At 40.3% G+C, this 27,268-nt stretch overlaps 1 protein-coding gene across 1 annotated transcript in view; it reads right to left on the bottom strand.

Annotated features, from left to right (window-relative positions):
* Positions 1 to 11,101: 11,101 nt before the first annotated feature.
* Positions 11,102 to 27,268, bottom strand: part of LOC307041270 (copine-8-like) — a 78,030-nt gene continuing 61,863 nt past the window's right edge. Inside the window, exons 11-16 of the mRNA XM_079684578.1 lie at positions 26,886 to 26,920; positions 22,688 to 22,850; positions 18,091 to 18,193; positions 14,448 to 14,505; positions 13,224 to 13,297; positions 11,102 to 12,853 (exon numbers count right to left, since the gene is read on the bottom strand). Coding sequence (XP_079540704.1) covers positions 12,641 to 12,853; positions 13,224 to 13,297; positions 14,448 to 14,505; positions 18,091 to 18,193; positions 22,688 to 22,850; positions 26,886 to 26,920 — 646 coding nt within the window. The 3' untranslated portion in view covers positions 11,102 to 12,640. The remainder of the gene's footprint in view (positions 12,854 to 13,223; positions 13,298 to 14,447; positions 14,506 to 18,090; positions 18,194 to 22,687; positions 22,851 to 26,885; positions 26,921 to 27,268) is intronic.

Raw genomic sequence — 27,268 nt, 5'->3', positions numbered from 1 at the left:
TTGACATAAAAATGATTAAATATTATTCACTTTCTACAAATTCATATTTGTGCAAAAGCATACAAATCCATTATCTTGATGCTGCATGGTTGAAAGTATCTCCCTTTCACATTGAGTTTATTAAATATAACTGCTCAGGCGTTTACACTGATCAGGGTAAAGATTATATAAGCTCTCCATGGCGCTGTCACATTTGCATTCTCCGTTTCTGCCAATTGAGTGTTGATGGAGCCGAACGTCTCCGTGACATCAGAGACGCAGGAACCGGACAGGCTTGTTATTGAATATGTAATATGTGATGTTCTTACAGTCCCAGGCACATCATTTAATGGTGAGAATCGGCTTTAATATTGCCACCTCTCCATACTGAGGATGGCATGTCTCCCTGGAGAATTACTCATTACCTTTCCCTCCCTGTCAAACATCCGATTCAACAGCGAGCTGACAAATTGTCCCTTTGGCTGTTTACATTAAGTCTTTTCTTTTCATCTCTACAATAAAATCCTGCATCCAAACCTTCTAAAACCTTTTTTTTTTAAATATATAAACAGGCTTGGAGAGTAACGGATTCCATGTAACGGGATCAAAAAAAGGTGACTGTATTATCTTAACCAGCTTGCTGTGACATTTATAAAAAAAATGGGGATGACTAGCAGGATTACAATGTTATTTAAAAAACAAAAAAAGAGCATATTACACTGATAAACAGTCATTCTAAAAGATTACATTGTTAAAGTAACCCCTCCCAACCATTACACATGATTGAATGATGCACTTCAATCTGACTCTGCATTAAAGCCTCGTGCCATGACACCATTACGTAATAGTCTAAGAAAAGACCAGAACAGCCCAGGAAGGCCTCAGCCTGCGTAAAAATAGCATTGCAGGCACGAAACGATCCGGCTATATTTAGAAACTGCCCCACTCTCCGTTTCTAAAAATAGCAGAGGAGATGTTTCATATTCATCACAAGACTCTGCCTCGTCTTCGCCTGGAATATTTCCATCTTTGTACTTTGTGAGTGGAGAGGACACACGCCTCCTTCCTCAGGGTGCATGTGTGTTTGGGAGCTGGCTGTGGGCTTTCTGAGGTGCATGTCATCAAAATTTCACACACTAGTCCTTATTCCATTACTCACCGCCGCCCCATTTCTGCGTGCAGGCATGTTGCAGCTGATGAGCTTATAAAGGGGAGCGGGGGGAAATAAAAGTGTCAGCCAAGAGACTCCAGTAGCTCCCCACATTGACTCAAGTGATATTGGATTCATGCTGAGCTTGTTCGAGTCTGCTTTATTGCTTTAGATTCTCCGGAGCTTAATGCTCGTGGCGTCCCTGTGGTGCAAAGAATCTGAAAAGTGTGATTCGCAGGAGGTGGATATTATTTTTTTAGTGAGATAAGATGGGGGCAAAGCCTGATGTATTCACTGAAATATGTAAAACATCAATGACATATATGTATTTGATTCATTTAGGTATTGTACAATGAAATGGGCCAAATCAGCATCCTCTTCACAAAAACACACTACTCTAGACTTGTTTTTATGTACAGATGGCCTATTGCATTGATTTTGGTTTATATTTATCGTGTTACTATTCTTTGACTTTGGTGCAGTGTTGGACATCATCGATGACACCGTTCTTATTAAAGGAATAGCTGGACGTCTGGGAAATATGCTTCATCCTTGGCTTATTAAGGAAGATGAGAAGATCAATACCACTCTTATTGGTTTTGTTAATGCTGCTAGAGGGAGGAGATGATTAGCTCAGCTCACAGGTTAAATCTAGTTTGAATGAAATTCCCTCTGCTGAGACCAACCGAGGAGTTCCACAAGGAACAACACTGGGACCTTTTCAATTTACATTACATTACATGTTACTTGTTATTATCCAAAGTGACTTACATATTCAATACTGTGGACAATCCCCACAGGAGCAATTTGGGGTGAAGTGTCTCAGGGACACAACGACATGCTGACTGCAGTGGGGTTTGAACCTGTGCTCCCCCTTATCCCAACACCAAGGCTCTATCCACTGCGCCACACGCCACACTACAAGCTACAAATCATTCACTAACACTCTTTGCAGACGATAAAGTATTATCTCATTCAAACTCACGGACCGTAAAAGGTATAATTTATTATTTGCCTGCAGAAAAAGTATCCAAAATGAATGAATGAATGAGTTTAAGTAAATGGAGGACACAGTTTAACAGAAATGAATAGTTAAAAAAACGTTCAGGTCTTAATGAATATGCATGTCTGTGGAGTATTGTACATATGACTGGATCGATGATACGTTGATTATACTGCACAAGTCGTTTGACAGTTTGTAAACAGCTGTTGTTAAAAGTTACCCCAAAATTCAACAAGGAAATTCTGTTTCTGGACTCTTACATCTCTGTAAAGGACTGAGAGAAAAGGTTTTCATAAAGAATTATAGGTATCATGTTGTTCAAAGTGAGTTATTGATATACAATTGGTTATCTTTTGGAGTATTTACTCAAGACATGAGCTTCACTGCATAGCTGCTAAGGAGATGCTAAATACGCACCACAACGTTTTAATATCTATAACTGACAAGACAGGTCATGATAATCGGCCCTGGGCTTGTTAATCAGTGATGTTTTATCAACTGAGGGAGGCTCAAAGTGTAAAAAGATGAGATAAGTGAATGTAATAAGAGCAAGGATGTGGTGATTTTATTACTTCACGCCTTGATGTCTGGATTACAGTCAAGCTACTGAACAGCTTCCAATTTTACAAAATTTGGCATACAGACTACTGACTAGAAAAAGGTGTTTTTCACACATCACACACACTCCAATTTGGGCTTCATTGCACTGGTTGACAACATCATTAAAAACTACTATTAATCACAAAAGGGGCTTTGCATTTTCCTTATTATTTCACCCAACTTCTGCACCCTTAGTTTCCTAAAGGTCCTCTTAAATTGAGTCCAGGTTAAAAGCTAAATGTGATCAAGATGTTGCTGTAAGACATGTATGATACCTCTTTACTGTGATGAGGCCTTTTCCCTAGTTAATTAGAGCCGTGGATGTATAATAATAACAACTGGATACTGGAGGTGGGGTCTCGTTCGTTCCTATGAGAGCTGCTCATTGGCGCATGAAGGCAAAATGGCCCGACTTTGGAGAGATGATTTCCATGAAAGGTTATACACAGGCAAAGATAATTAGAATGACTTCACTGAGACACAATGCAATTCTAGGATCCCTCGCAGCAAATACACCAGATGTCCACTTTGTTCTTGAATCTACGAGAAAACACAAATCTACCATGTTTTTGGCTTAGAGTGCCAATTACAGTTTCTGATTATAGCTTTAAGTGAGAGGTGAAACATAACAATATAATAACTCAACATGGAGTTCAAAGTCATATGCATGAAAACACAAAGAGAGCAGATAGCATGAGCGCTCATTAAAACATTGTACAGGATAAAAAAAAAAAAAGAAAGTGTACCGGCTTTAATTAGCACACTGTCACTTGTTACAAAGCAGCCCACGCTGTTAGCATGTCAGATCACTTCCCAACAGCATCATAAGTTGTTGCTATTCTCAAAGCTGTGCCAGATAATAAAGCACAAATGCCTCAGATAGAGAAACATTGGACTGTTTATCTATAAAGACAGTCAGCTTCTGCTCTCACACGACATGCCTTTTACTGGTTGTCAGTTCAGCAAACAACTGAATGAATAAAATATGACACGCACAACACGAAAGATTCTCATGAGATGTTTTTGTGGACAAATCATATCTTTTTGAAAGTCTGTTTCGATGCACAGTGAAGCGGAGTTGTTATTCCAGTTCCACATCATCTTTGTACTCTCTTTAGGCACCACATGATAATAAATCAAGCTCCACATTTGTGGAATCAGCTTCCAGTTTGTGTTCGGACGGCAGACACCCTATCCGTTTTTAAGAGTGCGCTTAAGACCTTCCTTTTTGATAAAGCTTATAGTTAGGGCTGATTAGATTCAGCCCCTAGTTTTGCTGATATAGGCTTAGTTTGTCGGGGGACATCTTACTTCTTCCTTCTCTCTGTCTGTACCTGTGTACTCTCATGTTCCGATTAACCCAGCTTCCCCAAATGTCTTTTTGGTGTCTATCTACGCCGGGATCCGGAGTCATGGATGATCCTGTTGCTGTGGTCCTGAGTCCTGGATCGTGAGCCCTGGATCTTGAGTCGTGGCTGTGCCTGTGGCTGTGGTCCTGGATCATAAGTCCTGGATGGACATCCTCATGGATTCATCTTCTTATTATACACACATGCATTTCCAAACATTTGGACTACCTATGTTGTAAATGTATTATCTTTTCAATTTACACACGGCATCTATTGCACGTCTGTCCGTCCTGGGAGAGGGATCCCTCCTCTGTTGCTCTCCCTGAGGTTTCTCCCATGTTCCCCTTTAAACTGTGGGTTTTCTCTGGAAGTGTTTCCTTGTACGATGTGAGGGTCTAAAGACAGAGGGTGTCGTATTGTCATACTGATATTCTGTACAAACTGTAAGTCCACTGAGACAAATGTAACATTTGTGATATTGGGCTATATAAATAAACATCGATTGATTGATTGATAAATAATACAGCTTTTTTCCCATAAAATGTGTTGGTATAAAAAATGTCAGATATTGTCAAAAGTGAAAGAGCTTTGAAGAATCCTTCAACTCCAGATGGCTCAAAGTGAGTGAGACATTTCCCAGTTTTTGACAGCGTTCCCTCATCTCCTAACATCTGACTTCTGTTGTCATGTAAAAACTCCTCTTTAAAACCCCTTTGGATAAATAGAAGATCAAGTGAGTTTCAAAACAGGTCCCATTTTTATTAGTTCCTAAATCACTGAGATTTTATAGATGCAGAAATACTTTACAACTGAGACATGTTTTTCTTATATGGATGTTGTTGCTCTCTAGCAGCCGGAGATAATCAAAGGATGCTTCACCTGGAAGACTTCCTGTTAATCAAATCAGGCTGAATGCAATAAGTAGTGACGTGTGCACAAGGATTTATATAAAAGATTCAGAAGAATGAAAATACAAAGTTACAGGAGCTTTTGGAGGAAGCAGTTTGTGAAGGTTTACAATTATTGCAGAAAACTGGGAAACATGGTTATGATGTTTTCAGTTCGGATCATTTGTTTGTAAACAGGATTATGGTTTTCATTAAGTTTGGTGGATTTCTGTAACATAAGAAAATGAAGCAGATTTGAGTCATGGGTCGGATAAACACATTATTCGCACTAAGGAAACAAAGGGAAAGGGATGCTCTCTCCTCCGACTACTCTTCTAGTGATCTTCAATGGTGGGGTTCAGGGAAAGTTCGATTTGTAGAACTATGACCTTATTTTCCCTGAAAGGAAGCCAATGGCTGAGAGCTTGAGCTGTGATTCAAGATGGACAAATTAAGAGAGACGTTTCTAAAAGTAACAAATCATCATCAGGCTTACACCAAACTGGAACGACTGTTGTGTCACCTCGCGTCTCTGCGTCTTGGCCATGTGTCGCACTGGAACACACCGCAAAGACTTCAGCCGACGGCCAAGTAGCACGTACGAACTGCGCATGCGTGAGTGGCAATAACTCTCCTTACCAGCAGGCGGCGGTAGTGTGTATTCGTCATTCAAAAGAGGCAACAACCGGAAGACAGACTGTGTGATAACCGAGAGAAGAAGAACAGACTGCGTGATATAAACAAACAACAAATAGCGTGTGCGTTCCATGTTCACTCTACAGCGAGAAGCTCATGGGGCTTTCCCCAACCTGTGTCGAGAGCTGGAGTTAAATGAAATCCCATATTTGCCTTCTTCATAGTTTGTTTGGGTCCCTCACTTCCGTTTCGCTTCTCATACACTGATTCGCTAAGCTGAACAGCCAATCAGAGTGATTTCCCCGATTAAACATGTCAAATCGGCGGCGGAAGGTGTAGGCATGGCCGAAAAGACACGACGGGGCGGGACACACCAATCTGAGTAGGGCGACAGGACGCTCATCGATGGCCCGACATCTATCGACGGTCGAAATCGGCTTGGTGTGTCAGGGACCTTTAAATACCAACCAACTATGTGCAATATATATAGATGCTGTTAATAACTGTTCAATATAAACCTGGTTGCTAAACCCTCAGAACTGTTACATGATGTGTATTTTGTAAATTGGGTAACTTTTTAAAATTATATTAAAACTTTTTTTTTTGACTTTAACACTTTTTTATGCATGCTTCTACATAACATTAAGCTGTCTTTGTTTTTTTTCTGCTGTAATATCTTACATTTGACAAATAAAGGTATTCTGATTCTGAACAACTTTTTGGTCCATTCGAATATTGTTCAAATGCTATTTCAAACCGAGCTGTTTTTTCTTTAGAATCTCAATTTGAAGGCTGAATTTCTCAGCCACACTTGAGGGAGGGTTTTGAAAAAGGCAGGCTGTCACCGTGTTATAACGTATTAGATCTTAAGATGCGCACTTCAGAGGTGCAATGCTGTGAAGTACATCTATTCCAGTGAGCTGGCTCTGATTGAACAGACTTTATTGGCAACTTCAATCAGGACAGGTGTCAATCAAAGAGTAGAGAGTGTTTTTTATGCTTTCAACAGGCAACCATAAAGCAACACGAGAATAATGTTTGTTTGTGAAAGGCTTTAATAATATGTTTTCTTTCGAGGCGACACAGATGTTCTTTTTGTTGTTGTGACATTCTGAGTATTAAGTGAACAAACAAATAAAGGTTTGATATGAATATTTATTTAAAGACTTCTTACAGAAATAGTCATTTTAGATCAATATGTAGTGGCTTCCATATTTCATAGGAGAACAGTAAAACCTGTGCTGTCTTACAATATCACTGACCTCAAGAGCTGATTCAAAGTATACAATATGTTTCGATGGACAAATCATTTTAAGTGTCATCACAAGCATCATGCAGAAAGCCATGAATAGGTGAGTCTTGGTGGATTAATTGTATCTGTTTATGATGAAATACAGACGTGTGGTACATTTAAAATGTGGCTGGATAACACAATACCTCATCTGAATGCTTCTGTCCCTTTGCTGAGGGCGAGACATTTCTCCGTTCAAATCATTCTCCCTCTCATTCACATCACTTCAACCACTGAGTCTGAGAGAACAATGCTGTGAGATGATGTCTGATGAGTGGCCATGCATGAGCGTATACCAGAAAAAGAAAGAAAAGGCTTCAAAAAAACAACCAAAGGCATTGCACATTTCCAAGATTAATCAGTGAGATTTTTAAGGCAAAAAAGTTGTCGAAAATACTCAGAAAAACCACGTAAAGATGTCATATTACAATTATCTTTTAAACCCCACCGATGCATCTCTGTCCGTAACAAAATCCACCCATGCAAACTCAATGCATGCTTTTGAAAGGAAAACATCAGAATAAAACAGGATATTCATCACGAGCATTCGATTGAACCACTTTGTTAATATTATAAAAAGGTACAGTAAACAACTTTAATGTTGTGTGAAGATTACGTGGGCGTTGATAAGGCCGCGCATGCTGACACGGTGCCGCGTTGGTGACACGAACAATGAGCGGTGTGAGGCTACTTCATTAAAATGCTGTGTGTCTCTTTGTAAATGTTAATGGCCTTGTAGTCTACTACACAATAAATGCTTTTGATTGTCACTCCTACACTGACGCAGCCTCAGAGGAACAGCGGCTTCTCACGTTGCCATGCATGTGACAAACCTAGCGCTACATGTTAAGTCTCTAAACTCCCCGGGGTTCCTCTGCATTTCATTATCTCCTCCCGAGGGCAAATATATGCGTGCCAAAGAAAAAAGACCTACATTTTTATACCGCACTACCACAGAGTTTCTCAAGCCCTTTGTGGCTCGGACCTATTTATAGCTGTGCTTGATTTAAAATCAATTTGTTAAACCCCTCCTGTCCAATCAGCAGATAATTTAGGCCTGTTAAGCTTAGGATTTCTTCTCATGTTGAAGCTGGTGTCGGAATAATCAGAATAGATACTGGATATTCACCTGAATGCTGTGTTGATTTCACATTACTGAGAAACGTGGCCATGAAAAGAGATCTTTTCACACCTAATGCGACGTTTTATATATTTATATATACAATTTAGTTCTAGGTCTTTGAAATGTGTCTCAGTTTAACGTTACTCTTGATATAAATGATTCAAGCATTAGTGAATTATTCGACTATCATCTCAGGTCGAGGTAAACCACAGAATTTAGGCATATTAAAAAGCAGAGAGAAATAAACTAACCATGTCAATTTTTGCGAGAACAGAAAGTTTGAGGGAGGGGCTCTAACTAAGGGTGCTAAAGCTTAGACAGTGGTAAATTGGTTTGAATATCTCAGCTAAGGATGTGGTTTTTTTGGTCACAAATCGGTGAAAAGTATGGATTTGGCGGATTTGGCAGATTTGGATCCAGTAGTTCAGGAATCACATTTTGTTCATTTTCTATTAAGAGTTTAAAGAGAACATATTATGCTCATTTTCAGGCTCATATATCTGTGACTCTACTGTGACACGTTGATGTGATTGGTTAGCTGGCCGGCTCTGTTGTGATTGGTCAACCGCTTAGAGATGTCCCGCCCCTTAGCCTATCACGTACAATGTGTTGGAGCGCTAGCCAATAGAAGCGTGAGTGTTACATAGAAACAGGCTAGAGCAGGGGTGTCAAACTCAAGGCCCGGGGGCCAAATCCGGCCCGCGACTTCATTTTCTGCGGCCCCACAAGAGCTTGCAAAGAATATAATATGTTTATTATACGGTTAGGGTTAGGGTTAGGGTTAGGGTGCCGATTTACAGAAGCACGTTGCCCATGAACTACATGTCCCACAATGCATCTCAAATTTGACTTTTTTCTCAGAATTTGACTTTTTTTCTTAGAATTTGCCCTTTTTTTTATATTACTTTTTTTTCAAAATGTCACTTCTTTTTTTTATTGTGACTTTTTTTCCAGAATGTGGCTTTCCTTTTGAAATCATGTTTTGACATTCTCGCTGAAGAGACTTGCAATTATTTGCCCTAGACTTCTGCTTTCAGACGTAGTTAATTATGAAGTTATTACCATATCCGATAATAATCCAATTCAGAGGCAATAATGTTATATAATACATTATTTTATATATTATATATTTATTTTATATAGTCTTAAAGTCACAACCGGCCCTTTGAGTGCAACCTTAATGTGAACGTGGCCCGCCATGAAATTGATTTGACACCCCTGGGCTAGAGGGAAGGGAAAACCTCAAAAACAATAATAGGGGCTCTTTGAGATAGTATTGCCACTATTTTGTCAGTCTGCACTTTTGTACAAAGAATCTGCCTCATGCGTTTCATTATTCTCTACCATGTATTTGATGAAGATCTAAATTGTGCAATTCAAGGAATGCACAGCTTTTATGGAGAATTTCTCACTAAGTGCTTTTTACTTTTGAAATAATTCATCTTGAGTTGCCTCAAAGGTAGTTAAACAGAATACTGTACATGCCATTCAGAAATTCCCATAACAGCTTGCTAATGCCGTTGACTTTAAAAAGGTTGAGGAATTCTGCTTAGATATATCGAGCATAAATATCACGTCTTTGAAACCGCTGTTTCTCTGAGAAAAAAAACAAGCAATAAAACTCTTAATCCTCACTCAACCTTGGCCAAGTTATGTAAGTGTCATGCATGTTTCATATACAAATACATGTAATGGATGTACAGTGTATACGAGAGTGTGGGTGTGAGATGAAGTTGACATGATGTTGTGATGAATAAATGAAAGGCCCTGCCTTGTGTTTCAGGAGGAGAGTTACAGAGTCCCGGCAGTTTGCTGCAAGTCTACTCCCCACAAAACATACATATACAGTATATACAGAGTTTATACACATATGTACATATAAAAACACTTTTCCTGCCTGTTCCAGTGCTACATTGTGCAATAAGACATCCCCGCTGTCGAAAACAGGGTCCCGACAATACAGAAGAGTACAAAATCTAGCGGCCCACCAGTGCCCACACTGAAGTACCCTATTCAGTCAAACTGAATGAATAACTGTCTGTTCGGAAATGAGTCTCAGCCGCTACACCTAACAAAATGTCGGATTTGGCAGAAAAATGTTGCTACGGAGTGGTCTACTTTAAACATATTTATCTAACCATTTGCTTATAAAAAATACAGGCCTGTCGTTCATGATTTAAATATGATTAACTTATGTATAAACATGAATAAGGCCTGTTAGTCATGATTTAAATATGATTACAGGCCTCAGTATAAAATGTTATATCAGCAGTAAAGAAGCAGCATTTACATATACAGTATATTGACCCATACACAAAAAAAGGCAAACATTTGTACAGTGTATAAATGTCTAAGAAAATGTTTCACAAGCGGTTTATAAGTAGATATCTTAGTTAAGCATCGTCAGCCAAGAATATAAGATGACTTTGAGGCGTACGTTTAGAAAAATGCTGTAAACCTTCTCTCACATGGATTCCTTGACTGAATAGGGCCCGGAAAAAGTACTGAAAGGATCAGCAGTGCGTCGAATATATACATGCTGATCTTCACACATGTACACCTCTACGGACGGTGGCTGTAGCTCTGATAGGAACGAGTTTGTGCTTTGCTTTACAGGTTTCATTAATTGGCAAAAAACAGCAAGGTTTGAGTTTCAGCCCGAAACTTGGCTAAACGTTTAGTGCAATTACCTGTTTCATCTTAGAGTTACTTTGCCCCACTTTATAAAGGAATACTTCACGTAAACTACCACGTTGTGAGCATCAAACACTCACCATCTGTAGACTCTGAAGAGTTTGTATCTTGCTCTTTTGCAGATGATACTTAAAATGGATTCCAATGGTGGTTACACATGTTTATTTTGTCATGTAAATAGGATAATCTGACCAGATTGTCAATTTGTTTCCACTTCATTGTTTAACTCACCCCTCAAAAGCTCAGTTAATCTGCATTATCAGGACTTTTTGATTCGATCAGATTAGATTGAAAGGGCTGGAAAAATAAACAAAACCAACTTTCTAATCAGAATTTGATTCAAATGGTGCTAAACTGTGTAAATTATTTCAAATGTGTTTGTTAGTGGAGTAACAACAACTCGTAGGAATGTGTTGATTCATCAATGTATGTTGCCAATTTGGAGATAAAGTTTTTATGGTTATTTCTTTAGTTTCTGCCACAGGTAAAATTTCCCAGACACAACTCTGAACGGCTCAGTTGTTTTCCACCTAAAAAGTTTCCAATAAACACAACACCTATTCCAATCAATAGGTGCAAACAGGGAAAGTGCCACAGGAATCCATTGTAAGTGTGAATCTCAACTGAGAGCAGCTGCTGCTTCAGGAGGTGAGAGTTTGATACTGAAAACATTGTCTTGTTTTGGTGACTTTTCCCTAAGGAAGTGATTTGCTACATGCTACTGATTATTACTGGCCTTTAGTTACAATATAGTTGGACAGAATGGAGTTAAAAACTTTGCTCACAGTCGGGGAGCTGCTAAAATAAAAGCCTCCTTGCATTTTGGTTAGTTGTTTTGTCTGTGCACTTATTCACAGTGTGTTTGCAACACAAAGGTGTGAGTCACCTGATCTGAAAGCTACGGAAGTGCTTTTATTCTCCCCCCACAGTTTGGCAAATAATTCATGAATACTATGTGTGAAATGTAAAGCTGTGAATAGCAACGTGTCAGTTCAAACAACCTTACTTTTTTCTTGGCAATACGAAACAAAGTGAGAGGTAGAGAGATGTCAAACCGAACAAAAAATGCTTCTGATGTACAAGCGACTCGAACACACAGTCAGGTTCGGTAGTGGTGTGTGTTTTTGACTTCTGGGCTTGGAGAGAACCCACGGTGGACGTTTACTCCGACAAAAGAGTAAGGCTGGTTCAAGTCCCTGCTGCATTTGATTCGAGCCGACTCCCAGGGAGCACAGCTTCCTTAGAGTCGAGGCAGGTGGACAGAGCAGGAGGCGGGAAGATTTCAGGTGGATGATTGGCTTGTTCTTAATGAAATATGGTAGTGGTGGTGGTGGGGGGGTGGGGGGTTGGTGTGGAAGGGACAAAGCCCTGAGTGCAGGACAACAGAGCATGCTTCTCTTTAACTAGCACATGCTCCATTTATAAAAAAAAACTAAAAAAAGAATGTGGCACGAGGAACTTTGAACAGCCTCCAGTTTACGCACCCGAAAAATAAGACTCTTCTGAAAGGTTTTCACATTGAGCGGTATAAATTTGTAAACATTTATATATCGGGAGATGTTGTGAAAGACAGAGGAAATGGAAATAGAAGAAAAAGGGCCTCGGCAGTTTGGTCCCTTTAGGTCTGACACCTTCAAGCGATCTGTTTCCTGTTCATGCTTCCAGGTGGAGGAACGTGAGCGGAGACCCCCCCCCCGCGACCCGGCAAAACCCCCACCATCGTCCACTATGGGAGAAAATCCTGTCTTCTAAAAGGTAGACGCATCCTATTTGGGGTTATCCGGATCGTTTCCTCGGCTCAACGTTCCCGAAAGTGCACCATGAGAGCGATGGAGTTTCGCCGTGTTGCTCAAAAGCTTCCAGTGAAGAGTAGGAAGAAGAAGAAGCAGAGAGAGGAGAGGAGAGTCGGCAGACGAGGCCTCCGTCCTTTAGATTCGGCTTACCCGTCTGCAGAGGAGTGGGTGGACGGCCGAGGGGGGACAGGGGGTGTAGGGGGGCGGCAGGGGGCCCGGTTTGATCCCTCGTGTCCTCATGTAGGACAGGAACTGGTCTGGGATTTCAGCGAGAACTTCCTTAGCGAGGCGAGCCATGCTGAGAATGTGGTTCCCCCGCCGGTCGATGTAGTCTCTGAAGGGGACGAACTGTGGGGGGGAGAGGAGAGGGGACAAGGTGAGGAGAGGAAACAAGAGAGGAGAGAGAATGAGAGGAGGCAAGAGGAGAAGAGAGGAACAAGGAGAGATGAGAAAAACAGATATAAGTGGGTACAGTACATGAAAATGAAAAAAAAGGAAACATAAGAGAGAAGAAACGAGGAGGGATAATAATATATGATTATAATAGAGGTTGAGTTTAGAGGAGACAGAAGAGAGATGGCAGACTGAGAACAAGAGCCCAGCAGAGGGTCAAGCACCGTGACCTTTCCCCATTCATCCTAAATCCCACATTTCTCAGAAGACATTGTGCTGAGGGAACAGTCTCACAGCAACGTCCTCTCCGGGGTGTTCTGCGTACCTGAACAATGTCCCGCTCTGCGTAGCGTCCTTGGGAGGAAATCCTCTCCTCGTCCCCGTCCAGCTCGATCATTTCTGAGGGAGGGAAGCACATCAGTCATGTCAAAGCTACGCTCAGCAAACATGGCCCACAGTGTGTGTGTGTGTGTGTGTGTGTGTGTGTGTGTGTGTGTGTGTCTGTGTGTGTGTGTGTGTGTGTGTGTGTGTATCTGCCGGAGCCATTAGCATGCCACTGGGTTACATCTCCTCTGAGTGTTGGGAGTACACAGGATTTGCGTCGCTGAGCGTGAAGCTGTGGGTCGCACATCAATGTGCACAAAAGGGCTGAAACAAGCTAGAAGTATGGGTAAGCAGAGGCAGCGATGTGCACCGCGGGGACATCATGCAGCCGTGCACACACTTGCTCCAGGAGCGTGACAATCGCTGCCATCCTGTTGACTTTGCAGGCTAATTGCTCATCGAGAGCGAGTTTGTTTTTACTGCTTGGTGAATTGTAAACACGAGAAGGAAAGGTGTGAAACGTGGCTGTCGGGCATTAACAATAAAATAAGAGAAGAATAGAAACACCAGAGGAGAGGAACCAAGGAGGGGAGATAAGAAAGGGGAAGGAAACAAGAAGAGGAGATAAGAAGGGGAGAGAGGAGGAGAGGACATAAGGAAAGGAGAACAAACAAAGAGAGAAGAAGAAACACCGGACAATGACAAGGAGAGTCGAGGAAAGAAGGAAAGGAGAGGAGAGGGGGAAAATAAAGGACGGCAAAGAAGTGAAGAAAAGGAAACAAGAATTGAAACGTGGCTGTCGGCCATTAGCAAAATAAAGGAGAAGAGCACCACCTCTGAACTGACAAATGAGAATCCACTTAACCTCAGAATCAGTGGAGGAGGAGGTGAGGAGAGAAGAAAGGAGACGCACAGGAAAGGGTGCAACCATGTGGGAGGAGTGATAGGATGAAGGCAAAGGATTACTGCAAACACACACACACACACACACACACACACACACACACACACACACACACACACACACACACACACACACACACACACACACACACACACACACACACACACACACACACACACACACACACACACACACACACACACACACACACACACACACACACACACACACACACACACACACACACACACACACACACAAAAACACACACAAAAACACACACACACACACACACACACACACACACACACACCCTCTTACCATCAAACTCCGCTGGTCCAACACCAACTATTATAATTGACATCGGCAGAGAGGCAGCCTGTAACAAGGGGGAAAGGAGAAAATAGCCTCATCAAAGGCGGGGAAAGACAGTCTTTTCACTATTTGCTATCTTTAACGCCGCAGGCTGTCAGTGCTACAGCCGCGGGAATTACTAAATGAAAGCTAACAGTGCATAGAAACGAAGCTCAATAGCAAAATTCAATGGCATTGTTAAGACAGAAAGGGGTCGGTGCAAATCCACCTGCCCTCTGCAGCCTGCTTTTCTAATTTCATGCATCTAAAACTTTTGTCTAAAGCCCAACAGCTTCCGAATGACTCATTTACATCTGCCTCCGCCCTGCATCGCAATATAGTTTATTAAATCTTATTCGGGTGGGACAGCGAAGTACAGTTCCAGTGTTGAATGATGGATGAGGGTGTTTTTTATAGCGCTTCATAACTTCCCGTCGTTATTAGATAGAAGCTCTAAATTGCTTGAGATATGAGGGGCATGTATTCTCCGCGGGCTAGTAAATAATTACTCTCAAATCTGACTTTACAATAACATGACATCGCACTGAGGCTCGAAATATATGAAAAATCTTTACACACATTAGCTCTGATCAGTCTAATTAGAAAGCATAGTTATTAGAGCTGAACGGGGTGAGGGGAAGGTGACCGATCCCCCCCCCACCCACTCTCCCCTCACCCCCTTCATTAGTGGAGAACAGAGAGAAAGAGGGAAGCAATAAAAGAGAGTGAGAGATTTTCATATGCTGCCCCTTCATTTTGTTTGCGTGTTGGTTTATTAGGATGTCCATTAGTGGCTTAATCTCAGCCGGACCTCCGGGGGGCCACACAGTAAATTAGCTGAATGAATATTAGCACACAGTACATGGACTTCTGCTGCTGCACATCACACTGTAAATGATACAGTGGAGGAGTATAAGAGGCAGTACTAAATGGTAATAGAAATACGCGGTTACAGAATGTCCTACATTCAAAACTAAAGTGAAAGGACAAAAGTATAAGCATGGAAATACACTTACAGCAATAAAAGTAAAAGGATTTGTTATGTCTAATGGCACATTAAAGAATCATAAACATTCAAATACTGAATTATGATTACTGATGGATTAATGTCTTCATGCAGCTGGTTAAATTGGAGCTAGTTAAAAATATCATATGTTCTGCGGGTGGATATCACAACCTATAACAATGATGAATTATTTAGTTAATTTATGTTTTGTATTATACGACGGAGTATTAGGGCCACACTTAGAAAAAAATAGAGATTTCGAGAATAAAGTCATAATTACGAGAATAAAGTCGTATTGACTTGAGAAGGGGAAAACAGCAGCGTCCTGCAATAAAATGAGGAATGTGGAGCATCTTGTGAAGCGGTACTTTAGTTTAGGTTTCTCAAATAACGAAATACTTAATCTTTTGGCACATCAGTATCAGATTATCATAAATATTAGAACTTTGAAAAGGTTGTGCAAGAAACTATGTCTATTTTGAAGAAAGAACCAAACGGACTTGGAGGAGATTGTCTCCTTTCTGCAGGAGGAAATGGCTGGTTCTGGCCGACTACAAGGCTATCGTTGGTTACATCTACGAGCTGTTCAAAGGGGATTTGTTGTTTCACAAGAAACGATGAGACTTGTAATCAAGGCTTTGGATCCAGAAGGAGTCGAACGATAGCCTTGTAGTGGAATCGGAATGAGCTCCACATTGAAATCAGGACAGCAGAAAGCTTACACTTCTTCCGGCGCAGACTGAAAACTCATCTCTTTGGACTCCACTTCGAGCGAGAGAATTACTAACAAAGCACTTATATACTAATAAAGGACTGGCTTATCTAAAGCCAGTTGAGTAGCACTTGAAATGTTTTGGCTCTATGAAACCTGATGTACTTATATGATTGTGTTTTCTTCAAGTTTGTATCTTATAAGTCGCTTTGGATAAAAGCCTCAGCTAAATGCAATGTAATGTAGTCGGCCAGAGCCAGCCATTTCCTCCTGCAGAAAGGAGACAATCTCCTCCAAGTCCGCTTCTCAACTCACTTATGAAACTACAACTTTATTCTCGTAATGACTTTATTCTCGTAACTATGACTTTATTCTCGTATTATTACGACTTCGAAATCTCCGTTTTTTTCTTCTAAGTGTGGCCCTAATACTCTGTCGTAGTACTAACTACTTATTAAATAATAGTGGTGGAGTTAAAAAGTACAACGGTAGCTTGCAAAATTAGCGGCGTAGAAGTATATAAGTAGTACCATAAGGTAGAGTATAAGTAGTACCATAAGGTAGAGTACAAATACCTCAAATTTACACTTTAAATAGGTTATCGAATGTCTAGTAAATGTAATTTGAAGCCCTTATAGTTTACTTGAGAAGTGCTATTTAAGCTATGTTATAGTTCTGCTCTAATACATCTAAATGGCTAACATGGTAATTTATTCTCCTGAGAGTTTTAGTTACTTTACAATTGTTCATACCTCTCCTGTTGTGTTGATTTTAAATGTTTTTGGAGGACTAATAATTCCTGCTTATTAAGCTTAATGAACTCTTTTGAAGACCTCTTGGATGAGCTGGAAAGGATCGTCCCAAAGCTGAAGACATAGCTGCTTTTATGAGTAAAAGTTGAATTTTTAGAGAGAAGTGATTCAGACAGCACAGCGACACTACAAACATACGATGATGATCTTGTGGAATATGACGCACTGTTGTGGATTAAACTAGCCAACTTGACGGTAGAGTTTTGATACTTTTACTGCAGACTCAGTGGCGAGACGTGACTTTTATACCTAGGCCCTCTGAACCCCACACCTCGAAAAAAAAAAAAAAAAGGTAATTACGTCACAGCTATAACTTCAGTGGAATATCAAAACAACAGACCGGGGTGCAAAACGCATCAATGACAGCGACCCTCTACCACACAAAACAACACCTGTAAATAACCCAACTTGTGTTCTTTGAAATTGAAAAGGATATTGCATTGTGTTTGTTACTTTCGTTGCAGTTGTATGTCTGCAGTGTAATTTGGCATGCTTTTATTTTGAAGGCGAGTTTACGCTGTTGACAGGAAGTTGTTGTTGCTACGGAAACAAGAAAAGCTTCACAGCGGGTGGAACTTGTCATAAAGTTTGCGATAATAAAACCTACCCATTTAGAGGGAAGATATGATTGGTCTATTGTACTGTCATTTGACATTACTCTCTCGTTCAGTTACTATAGCTGGGCCCTCTGTGAATTTAAAGCAGGACCACCAATCAGCTCCTCTCTTCACCTCGCAGACGAGCTTCTTTCATTTAACCCTTCACATTCAAACAGAAACTGAACAGGCAGATTCGAAGGATTTATTTCTTTGGAAATGTTATTTTAAATACAGTTAAATCAACTTATTTTGGTAAAACTAATGAAAAATATAACTAAAAAACATATTTAAATATTTTTTTTTTTAATGATTTAAATATTATTTTGTAGAATATCTTAGAGAGGGCCTAGAGTGCCCTGACGGCTCGCCACTGGTAAGACATCTGACTACTTATATCCCCACTCAAATGTTAATGTTTCATGGTTAAAGGCTTCGACAAAAACACATAGAGTACATCGATAGTTTAAATCTGGTTCTGTACATTGACTATGGACTCCTTTGTCTGCGCCATGTCCGTGATGACTCCGTCAGAGATGATGAGCAGGATGAAGTACTGAGAGCCATCCGTCACTGCTGACGCATACCTGGAGAAAGAGGGGGAGGAAAGAAAATAGGAAAGTGGGGTCTGAGGTTAAATGAGCAAACATGAAATAGAGGCACAGAGGAAAAAAGTGCACTTCTTTTAACCTTTTATAAACGTTGAACGGGATTTTCTGCTGAACTCTATCCATTTAGAAAGGGTTACTCCACGGATATGACGCATCAAGGCCAATTAACTGGTCACAGGGAGTACTACTCAACGAAGCAAGCCTGGAAAGTTTTTGATACAACACCTTTCACATAGTGCTTTCACAGTCAAGCGGAGATGGAATCAAACCAATAGAATTCACGAGATAAAAGCAAGGGAAGCAAACATAGTGCACAAGTTAAACATAAAAAAACAACATGCTAACAAAAGCCTTTTTTAATGAGTCCACAGAGTCAGAGAACCCAGACTTTTTTGGACACTAATCCAAAGCTTAGGCGCTGCCGACTGGATAGAAAAGTCTTAAAATGTGTTCAAGGTTATATTTGGAAATCCTCGGGCAGAGGATGTAAGAGTTCTGCTCTTAGTTTAGGGTTGCAGAGGGTCCATACGTTTGGAGGCTGAGCATTCTTTATTGTGTTGTAGTAGAGTTCATTTAAACTTGAGGCATATAGTGCAAAGACATCAAAAAGTCTTGATTCTGTTTTCTTCAAATTTGTATTTTGTTGGTCGAACGCATTTATTGTAAATCGCTTTGGATAAAAGCGTCAGCTAAATGCAATGTAATGTAGTGTAGTGGTTGCATTTTGGGAGATGTGGGATCCATTGATTTTGGAGCTTGACTCACTAAAAGTTCTGATATCATTCTACATTTCCGACAACTTGTAATATCCCTATAATCTCCTTTTCTCAAAACATAATGGGTTGATTTTATTACTTAGAGTTTCAGACTGCGATGGCTGTGAACGTTTTTTATATTACGATCTATTAACAGCTAATTAAATTAAGTGAATGTATTATTGATGTTTCATTAAAATGCAATATCATTTAATGTTGTGTGCCCAAATAATGTATTTTGTGCAAAACGTTTTTTTAAATTATGGATTTTTAAGAAAAAGTGTTTTATAAGTTTTAGTGCATGTAAATGGTCCTACCTGAAACGCCTCCATTGGACTCCTTTGTTTACTTCCATAATATAATGGCATCACTATGTAACACTAGCGCTTCTATCGGCTAGCGCTCCAACACATGTACGTGATAGGCTAAGGGGCGGGACATCTCTAAGAGGTTTACCAATCACAACAGAGCCAGCCAGCTAACCAATCAGAGCAGACTGGGCTCTGGTTGCAGACAGAGGGTGAAAAGAGGTGCTGCAGCACAGGCAGTATGAGAACAATAAAGAGCTTTTTGAACATTAAAGCAAGGAGACATGTGCCAGTAGAGACACTACATACTGATATACACCTGAACATCAGCAGGAGAGGACTCTTTAAAGTAGAGACACTACATACTGATATACACCTGAACATCAGCAGGAGAGGACTCTTTAAAGTAGAGACACTACATACTGATATACACCTGAACATCAGCAGGAGAGGACTCTTTAAAGTAGAGACACTACATACTGATATACACCTGAACATCAGCAGGAGAGGACTCTTTAAAGTAGAGACACTACATACTGATATACACCTGAACATCAGCAGGAGAGGACTCTTTAAAGCAGAGACACTACATACTGATATACACCTGAACATCAGCAGGAGAGGACTCTTTAATGTAGAGACACTACATACTGATATACACCTGAACATCAGCAGGAGAGGACTCTTTAAAGTAGAGACACTACATACTGATATGAACCTGAACATCAGCAGGAGAGGACTCTTTAAAGCAGAGACACTACATACTGATATACACCTGAACATCAGCAGAGTGTGTTTAATTGAAAAGATGCATAGAAAATAGTATACCTTTTGCTTTAAATAAATTGATGCACCTTGGAATCAGGTATTTTTCTTTCAACTCTAAAAAGGTTTGAATTGACGTCACAGTAGTATAAGAGTATTTTGAAAGTATATGATACATAACACTTTTACGCACACAGACAGTTAGGAATTGTAACTGTCTGACTCAGAGTCACTTTTCTTTAATAAGGTCATCCTGGGTTTTAGTCCGATGCTCCACAGAAGTGAGCGCTGAACAATGCTGCTATTCTCAGGCTGAGTGGGTGGACAGAGAGAGAGAGAGAGAGAGAGAGAGAGAGAGAGAATTTGATATCCGCTGATGAAAGGTAGGAAAAGTGCTTGTTACAGTCAGTCTTGATGATCATATCATGAGATCTGGGCAATAGGGAGCGTCAGGTGGAAGTGGGAAAATACCGAGTTACAAAACAGTATATTAGGCTGTATCAACGGGTGTGAGAGTACATTTAGAAAGTGCTGCTGACAGCTTCTGGTTGTTTCAACATGAAGTGTGTTTCATGTGTTTAAAATATTTAAAACAGTGGAAGGGTAGCTTTTTATTATTTGTGTCTCCAATAACAATGTAACTGCACTCGAGGGTCCACATGTCTCCTGTTCATTTTTTTAAATGATTTAATAGTGAAGCAGTCGTACTTTCTATTTGTGTTTTCATTTATTGTTTGTTCTAGCAATGGTGGGAGGCGAGCTTATCATTTACAGTGCTGTTTCTTCAACTGTTATTTTCAGTTTAATTGATTTCTGCTGTGTGCCTTGTGTCAATAATCCAAACTTTCTGTCGTGGTTCGTACACGTGGGATAACCACAACATCCCACGTCCTTATGAAGGAGACCAGGCAGCACCATGATTGATGGGCTGCCTTAAGGGGCTAGTTTGGATTGTTAGTGGTGGGGTTGAATGAGGTACTTATCCATAGTCAGTTATTGCATTCAGTAAATGAAGGACAGCACACCCCCAGGTTGGAGAAATCAGCATGGAGGAAAGCAATGAACTGCTGCGGGTGGAGACAGCATGGAACATATTTAACCACCTAACAAATCAAGGTCTACATAATAAAAGCAATATCAGTATAAGTGAACCGTATTGTTTTAGTATTTCACGCCTTTACTTTGCAGTTAAATAACCCTTTCTGAAGAGGACGGGAATTCAAGCCGTTATCGATGCTATCTTCAACGCTGCCTGACTCCATTGACAAAAGCAATAATTTTACCTCGCAGAATAGAGTGCCACAGTGAAGCGTCCTAAAACCCGGAAGTAAGTTAGCATTTTACCACTTCCGGTTCCTTCGCCAAAAAGCAATGCAATTTCTCAATTCGCAATTTTTTTGTCGAAGGAACCGGAAGGAGTTGCCTTCCGGGTTTAAGGACGCGTCACTGTGGCACTCTATAGAGATGTTTTGGGTCTGCCACTGTCTCAATTGGTTAATTTGTTTGTGTTATTGTTTGACTTGTATGAATCCGTACTAACTACAGTCACACAGAACTACAAACTAATTAACCAAGTGAGGCATCGGATGGCCAGCACCTTTCCGATTCTGTGTCATAAAATCACAGTTTTTTTTCCAATGGAGTCCGGTGGCTTTGAAGAGAACATTGACCACAGCCAGTGCTGCTTCTAGAGTCGGGGGGGCCCTGGGCAAACATTCACTGGGGGCCCCTCGAACCAGCTTTTCATCACCACGCACAACCGACAGCACACACACCCCCCCACCACCCCCGGAGCGGAGCAAGGCAACTAAACTTAAGATAAGATGCAGCATTTGACGGTGGGCTATGCATGGGGCCGCCTTGAGGGGGTTTCCCGACATGTCGTTGCAGTAAATTAGGGTGTTTCATGTTGTCGTTGCTGTGGACCTTCTTAATCTACCTTCTTTGGGGCCCCATTCTGGTCCAGGGCCCCAAGCAGTTGCCTGCCTTGCCTGTCAGCAAGCGGCGGCCCTGACCACAGCTCCAGTTTTCTGTCCAAAGGGCTGTCTGAGAGCAAGGTAAAGCTGTACAAAATGTCTAAATATAGCGTATACTGAAACAAATAATGATAAAATTGGTGCACCTTTTTTGTTTAGGTAGCTAAAAGGAAATGTGCTGCTTCACCATAGTAAATTGATTATTTTAAGTGCATGTAATCCTTTCTGCTCCTCCAAACTCGAGGCATCCAAACCACCATCTATTATAGGTAATATACTTACTTTAGATAATTATCTACAAACCCAATTTAAGAACATATATAAGATAAAATTATAGAGACTTATTTGAGCCCCTAAGGGAAATTAAAGCAGCTGCAGAAAGAGAGTAAAACCCAGGCAGCTCTTCAGTCATCGTGCAGACAGGTCACCTTCTAAAGCTCTCTTGTGTTTGTCGCACGTGTAAAAAAAGCAACACGGTAAGTATTGATTCCTCTTAGGTGACATTTCGTTTCTGTATCTCATCCCTTTTTCTTTGCAGGTTTGTCTAGTAGCCCACACTCACTTCACCATACTGTAAGCGGATTGATCTCAGAGTCATTCTTCAGCAGAGTCGTAAAAATACCGAGGTGGCATTGTTCTCCATGGCTGTGATTACAGTGGACCTACCTGGCAACGTGGTTAATAACAGGGGAGAAGTGGGTGGGTCCGTAGAGGCGCACAGATTTGAGACTCTGGTAGTAAGCTTCCATTACCCCATCGATACCGCTGCAGTACGGGTTCTGTGGATTACCGTTCTGCACAAAAAGAGACAGAAATGTTAAAACATGTGCTCAAATGTACTGTGTTATAGTGGTAGCATTCCTGTCTCACAGTGAATGTATTCTGTGAAAAGACACTTGATTTTAAAGACAGAGTCATAAACATCCTTATTTATTATTTGTATTACTCATGGCAGCTTTGATATAACTAAGATTGTGGAAATGGGGGTTTTCAAGGTCAATTAAATACCAGTACTGTAATAAAAATACATTCATTGAAGTTTAATACAACAGACACTAACTACCAATGGGATTAATCTTGTATTCATAATTAAACAACGTTATTGTTATTATGCAACCTTGTTGGAAATGTTTGGCTAACCAGCCGGTCTTTTTTTTTTTTTAAAGTGACAGTTCTGCAAGCTGTTCCAACTGAGCCGGCATGAATTTGCCATGGTTTTGGATTTGTTGTTTTATTTTTTCCAACTTTTATTTTGAAATGTTTTCCTCCTTGTGTCTTGTCTGATCCTACTTCCTGTGTTTGCCTCCCTGTCTTTAGTGTGTCTGATTGTCTGATTGTGTTCACCTGTTGCCCTTGTGTTTCTTCCCTCCCCTGCCCAGCTGTGTCTTGTCCTGTGATTACCCTTCTGTGTATTTAGTCTTGTCTTGTCCTGTGCTCCATGTCTGTTCATCGTTGTTTCATGTCCATGCTATCTGTCGTCTCTTCGTGTCCGTGTTCCCTGCCTCGTCTATGCTCGTCCGTGTCTCCTGCCTGTTCCCGTCTGTAAGTTTGTTCCTGTCTGTCGTGATCCCCGGTTTTGTTTTTGTTAATTAGTTTCTTGTTTTTCATGTCTTCAGCTTTTTGTTAACAAACCTTTTTGTATTTTGTAACTGCACTTGGGTCCTATTTTCCCCACCCTGACAGTATTGGGTTGGAAATAATTAATATAAGCACAGAATGAAAGCAATTAAAATACGAAATATAACATGTTTAGTATGACACTAACAATAAAGCAAACGAAAAATGTGCAAAAGCTCAGCAGCAAAAGTTCCGACAAAGTTCAGCTTGGCAGATCTGGAGTGATGTGTACGGAGGTGTTGAATGACATCTGTGTGTTTTTTATACTAAAAATAATCAGTGCCATAAAGTGATGTGAGTAAATGTCCTCCAATGATGGCAGCACATCAGGGTTGTCAAACTGAGGAGAGTTCAGTGGTGTCAAAACCTTTGGATAGAAGCTTTTTTGTCAGTCTATTTGTGCTTCTGGGGACTGATGTGACGCCCCTGCTTGATGGGAAGTGCTTAGATGCATTGTATCCAGGTTGTATAATGTCATATTTATATTTTAAAAATATCCTTTTTTACGAGTAAACGTTTACCTGGAAGATTTTAGTATCCTCTAATGTTATTTTAAATGTAAGATTACGATATTTTTGTGACTGTAATAAGGTTTATATTTTAATGGGGGGCTGTTAGCTTATAAACAAATGGACAACAGTTAACTCCAAAAATGATTGTTTGTTTATCAATGCTCATGTCAGCTACTCAGCAACTCTGACAAAACATATATAATATTTGCATCAAATGTCTTTCCGACAGCTGCTGCAAAACAGTCATTCCCAAATCAAGCGATCACTGCCTTTAATCTTTATTTTATTTCAAGCTTAAAACAAGTCACAGTAAGTTATTGTGAACGAAAGCAAAAATAAAATGCAATGGTCTAATTCTGTTTTCTTTGAGTTTGATTACACTTTAATGTCAATTTTAGAAGTCTAGAAAGACAACAAATTCATTTTTCTCCTTCAAGGTGATGATGTTTTTCCTCGAGTGCATTGTCTACGCCTTCCTTGCTTGTTCTCTAATAGCCACCAGCTAACAGTTAGTTTACATTCATTGAGTCACCCTCATTGATTTAATGTCACCCAGCTAAAACGTTGAAAAACGAGTTGAATATATTCAAGGGCAATTACAATAACTTTCTTACATTGGGTCTCTGTGCTACAAGGGAGCTACTGGATTCACATTTAACACCATGCATCAAGTGAAATTGAATACAGTTTGTTTCGATGTTAGGAGACATAATAGGCAAAGTGCCACCCTGAAGGATAACGAAAAAGTATTTGTAGATTACATTTCCCTTTTATTGGAAAAGGCTGGGATGGCATCATTTTCTTTTCAACACTGGCATGTTGCGGTAGCGAATTGCAGGATAACAAGATTACATGCAGACATCAAAAACAGCCACCCCAGGGCTAAAACATCAATACATATTATTAAAACATCACCAAATAGAAGAGGCACTCGGGGGTTGCAAGCCCTAAAGGACATTAAATCCAATTTTAATGTCGACAGCTTAATTCTCCTGTTGAAGCATTTCAGACCGGAATATCCCGAGGCGAGACATTTCACATTTAAATCATTGCATGGGGACTAAGAAAAGTATTTTGGTTAAACATATTGTGGTGAGATACAACAAGTTACATTAAATGAGAACATAATGATAACTTGTCTTAGAATAAGTTATCTAACTCTAACAGAAGCTCATCTGTTGGTTTCTAAAGTTCTTGTTTAAAGAAGTTGAGAAAGTGTTTTTGTATCCATGCAGCATATTACAATTGATGTGTGGCTGACTGGGTTTTAAAATATCCAGAATAAGCTCACAAAGAGGCAAACAATACATTATTTAAGCTACCCATATGTTTTGTGCTATTTTTCTAATTATCTTTGTATGAAACCATCTTGACTATGACTCTGCTTGGTTGCTCTTGAGAACAAACAGCCCACATGAGACTCCTTTGTTTTGTAAATGGAGCTTGCATAATGACGAGGGATTCAGTGGTGGTTCGCTCCCACTGCGGCTCCACAGCTGCAGCCTTCCTCTGACAGAGTTTAATCTTTAATTGTAAGATCGATGCATATGAGCCTTGTCTCGAGGTTTGGCGCCTCAGGGGAGACTGCTACCCAACGCTGAGCAGCTGTACAGTAAGTAAAGTTAAAACGCCTCTGGAGCAACATCTGGAAGTGACTGTAGACCAGGGAGGGGATTAATGATGGAGGAGGAGTGGTCTACAGCAGTGCTTCTCAAACTGTGGTCCACCACTGGTTAGGGATGTAACGATACCAAAAACTCACGGTACGATAATATCGCGATTAAAAAGTCCATGGTACGATATTTATCGCGATATTGAAAAAAAATGTTGTTTTTTTTTAACTTGAATTTTTTTTCTTTATTAAATAATAAATCTCATTTGTACAGCATTTTAGTAGGATAGTAGTAAGTGTCAAGAATATAATAATCAGACCCTGCAATAGAATAAATCAAGTTTCACTTTAGTTTTTCAACTCTAACTCACTCACTCAGCATCATCAAGGTTATCTTTTAGGAATATGAGCATGTCCACATTTCCAGGTAGCAGCTGGGATGTTTGGGCGTTTACAATATCCCCTGCTGTGGAAAAAACTCTTGATTGGTACTGATGTTGCTGGGACAGAGAGATATGCTTTGGCCATGGGTGAGAGCAGTGGGTCAAACTGTGCATTGTCTCTCCACCACTTCAAAAACAATACAGTTTTTGCCAAGAACGTGAGGCTTATTGACAGGGCCAGATATAAATATACTGTTGGTACTTGTCAATGTCTCTAGGTATGTACATGTAGCCCTGTAAATACCATGTCCTTTTGTGTTATCTGTTGTTTTATGTTCATGTTGTAACTTACTTGCTGCCATGTTGGACAGGTCTCCCTTGAAAAAGAGATTGATGATCTCAATGGGACCATCTGGTTAAATAAAGGTTTATAAAAAAAAACAACATTTATTTACCTCGATATATCGTTACATCCCTACCACTGGTGGTCCGCGAGGGTACTGCAGGTGGTCAGTGAAAATAAATTATTATCAAGGATTTTCGCAGAACACCTCATATGCAAGCTATAAAAATAAGTACATAGTAGACAAACGTAGTGTCAAAACGCAGATATTTGTTATTGTTAATTATGGACAACACTTAATTTCACCACTGGTTACTCATGGTTACATGTGCGCATGCAAAACCACAAACATGGATCTGTGGCTAGCATCAGGTTCACTGAAGAGAAAATAGGTTACCGTTACCGAAGATAATGAGAGTTAGTCGGAGGCATCTACAAACCAGATTCCGCAGAAAAAGAAAAGGGAAGATTAAGAGAAAATACAATAGGAACTACTTGGAACTCAGATTTACCTACACAGGCACTGACGATGAGCCTTTGCCAGTATGCATTCTGTGCTACGAGACACTGGCTAACGAGAGCCTAAAACCAGCTTGGAATCTGGCACTACGTTTATACATGTAATTATGTTTAGGATTTGCATATGAGGTGGTCCGCGAAAATCCTTGATAATAAATAGTGGGTCCGCATAAACAAAAAGTTTGAGAACCCCTGGTCTACAGCCCCTGAGGGCCTGATATTAGAGGAGGTATAGACAATTGGATGGATGGACTGATGGTT

The sequence above is a fragment of the Notothenia rossii genome (assembly GCF_949606895.1).
Source record: "Notothenia rossii genome assembly, chromosome: 5".
Classification (NCBI taxonomy): Eukaryota; Metazoa; Chordata; class Actinopteri; order Perciformes; family Nototheniidae; genus Notothenia; species Notothenia rossii.
This window is presented reverse-complemented; position numbering and strand designations above follow the sequence as displayed.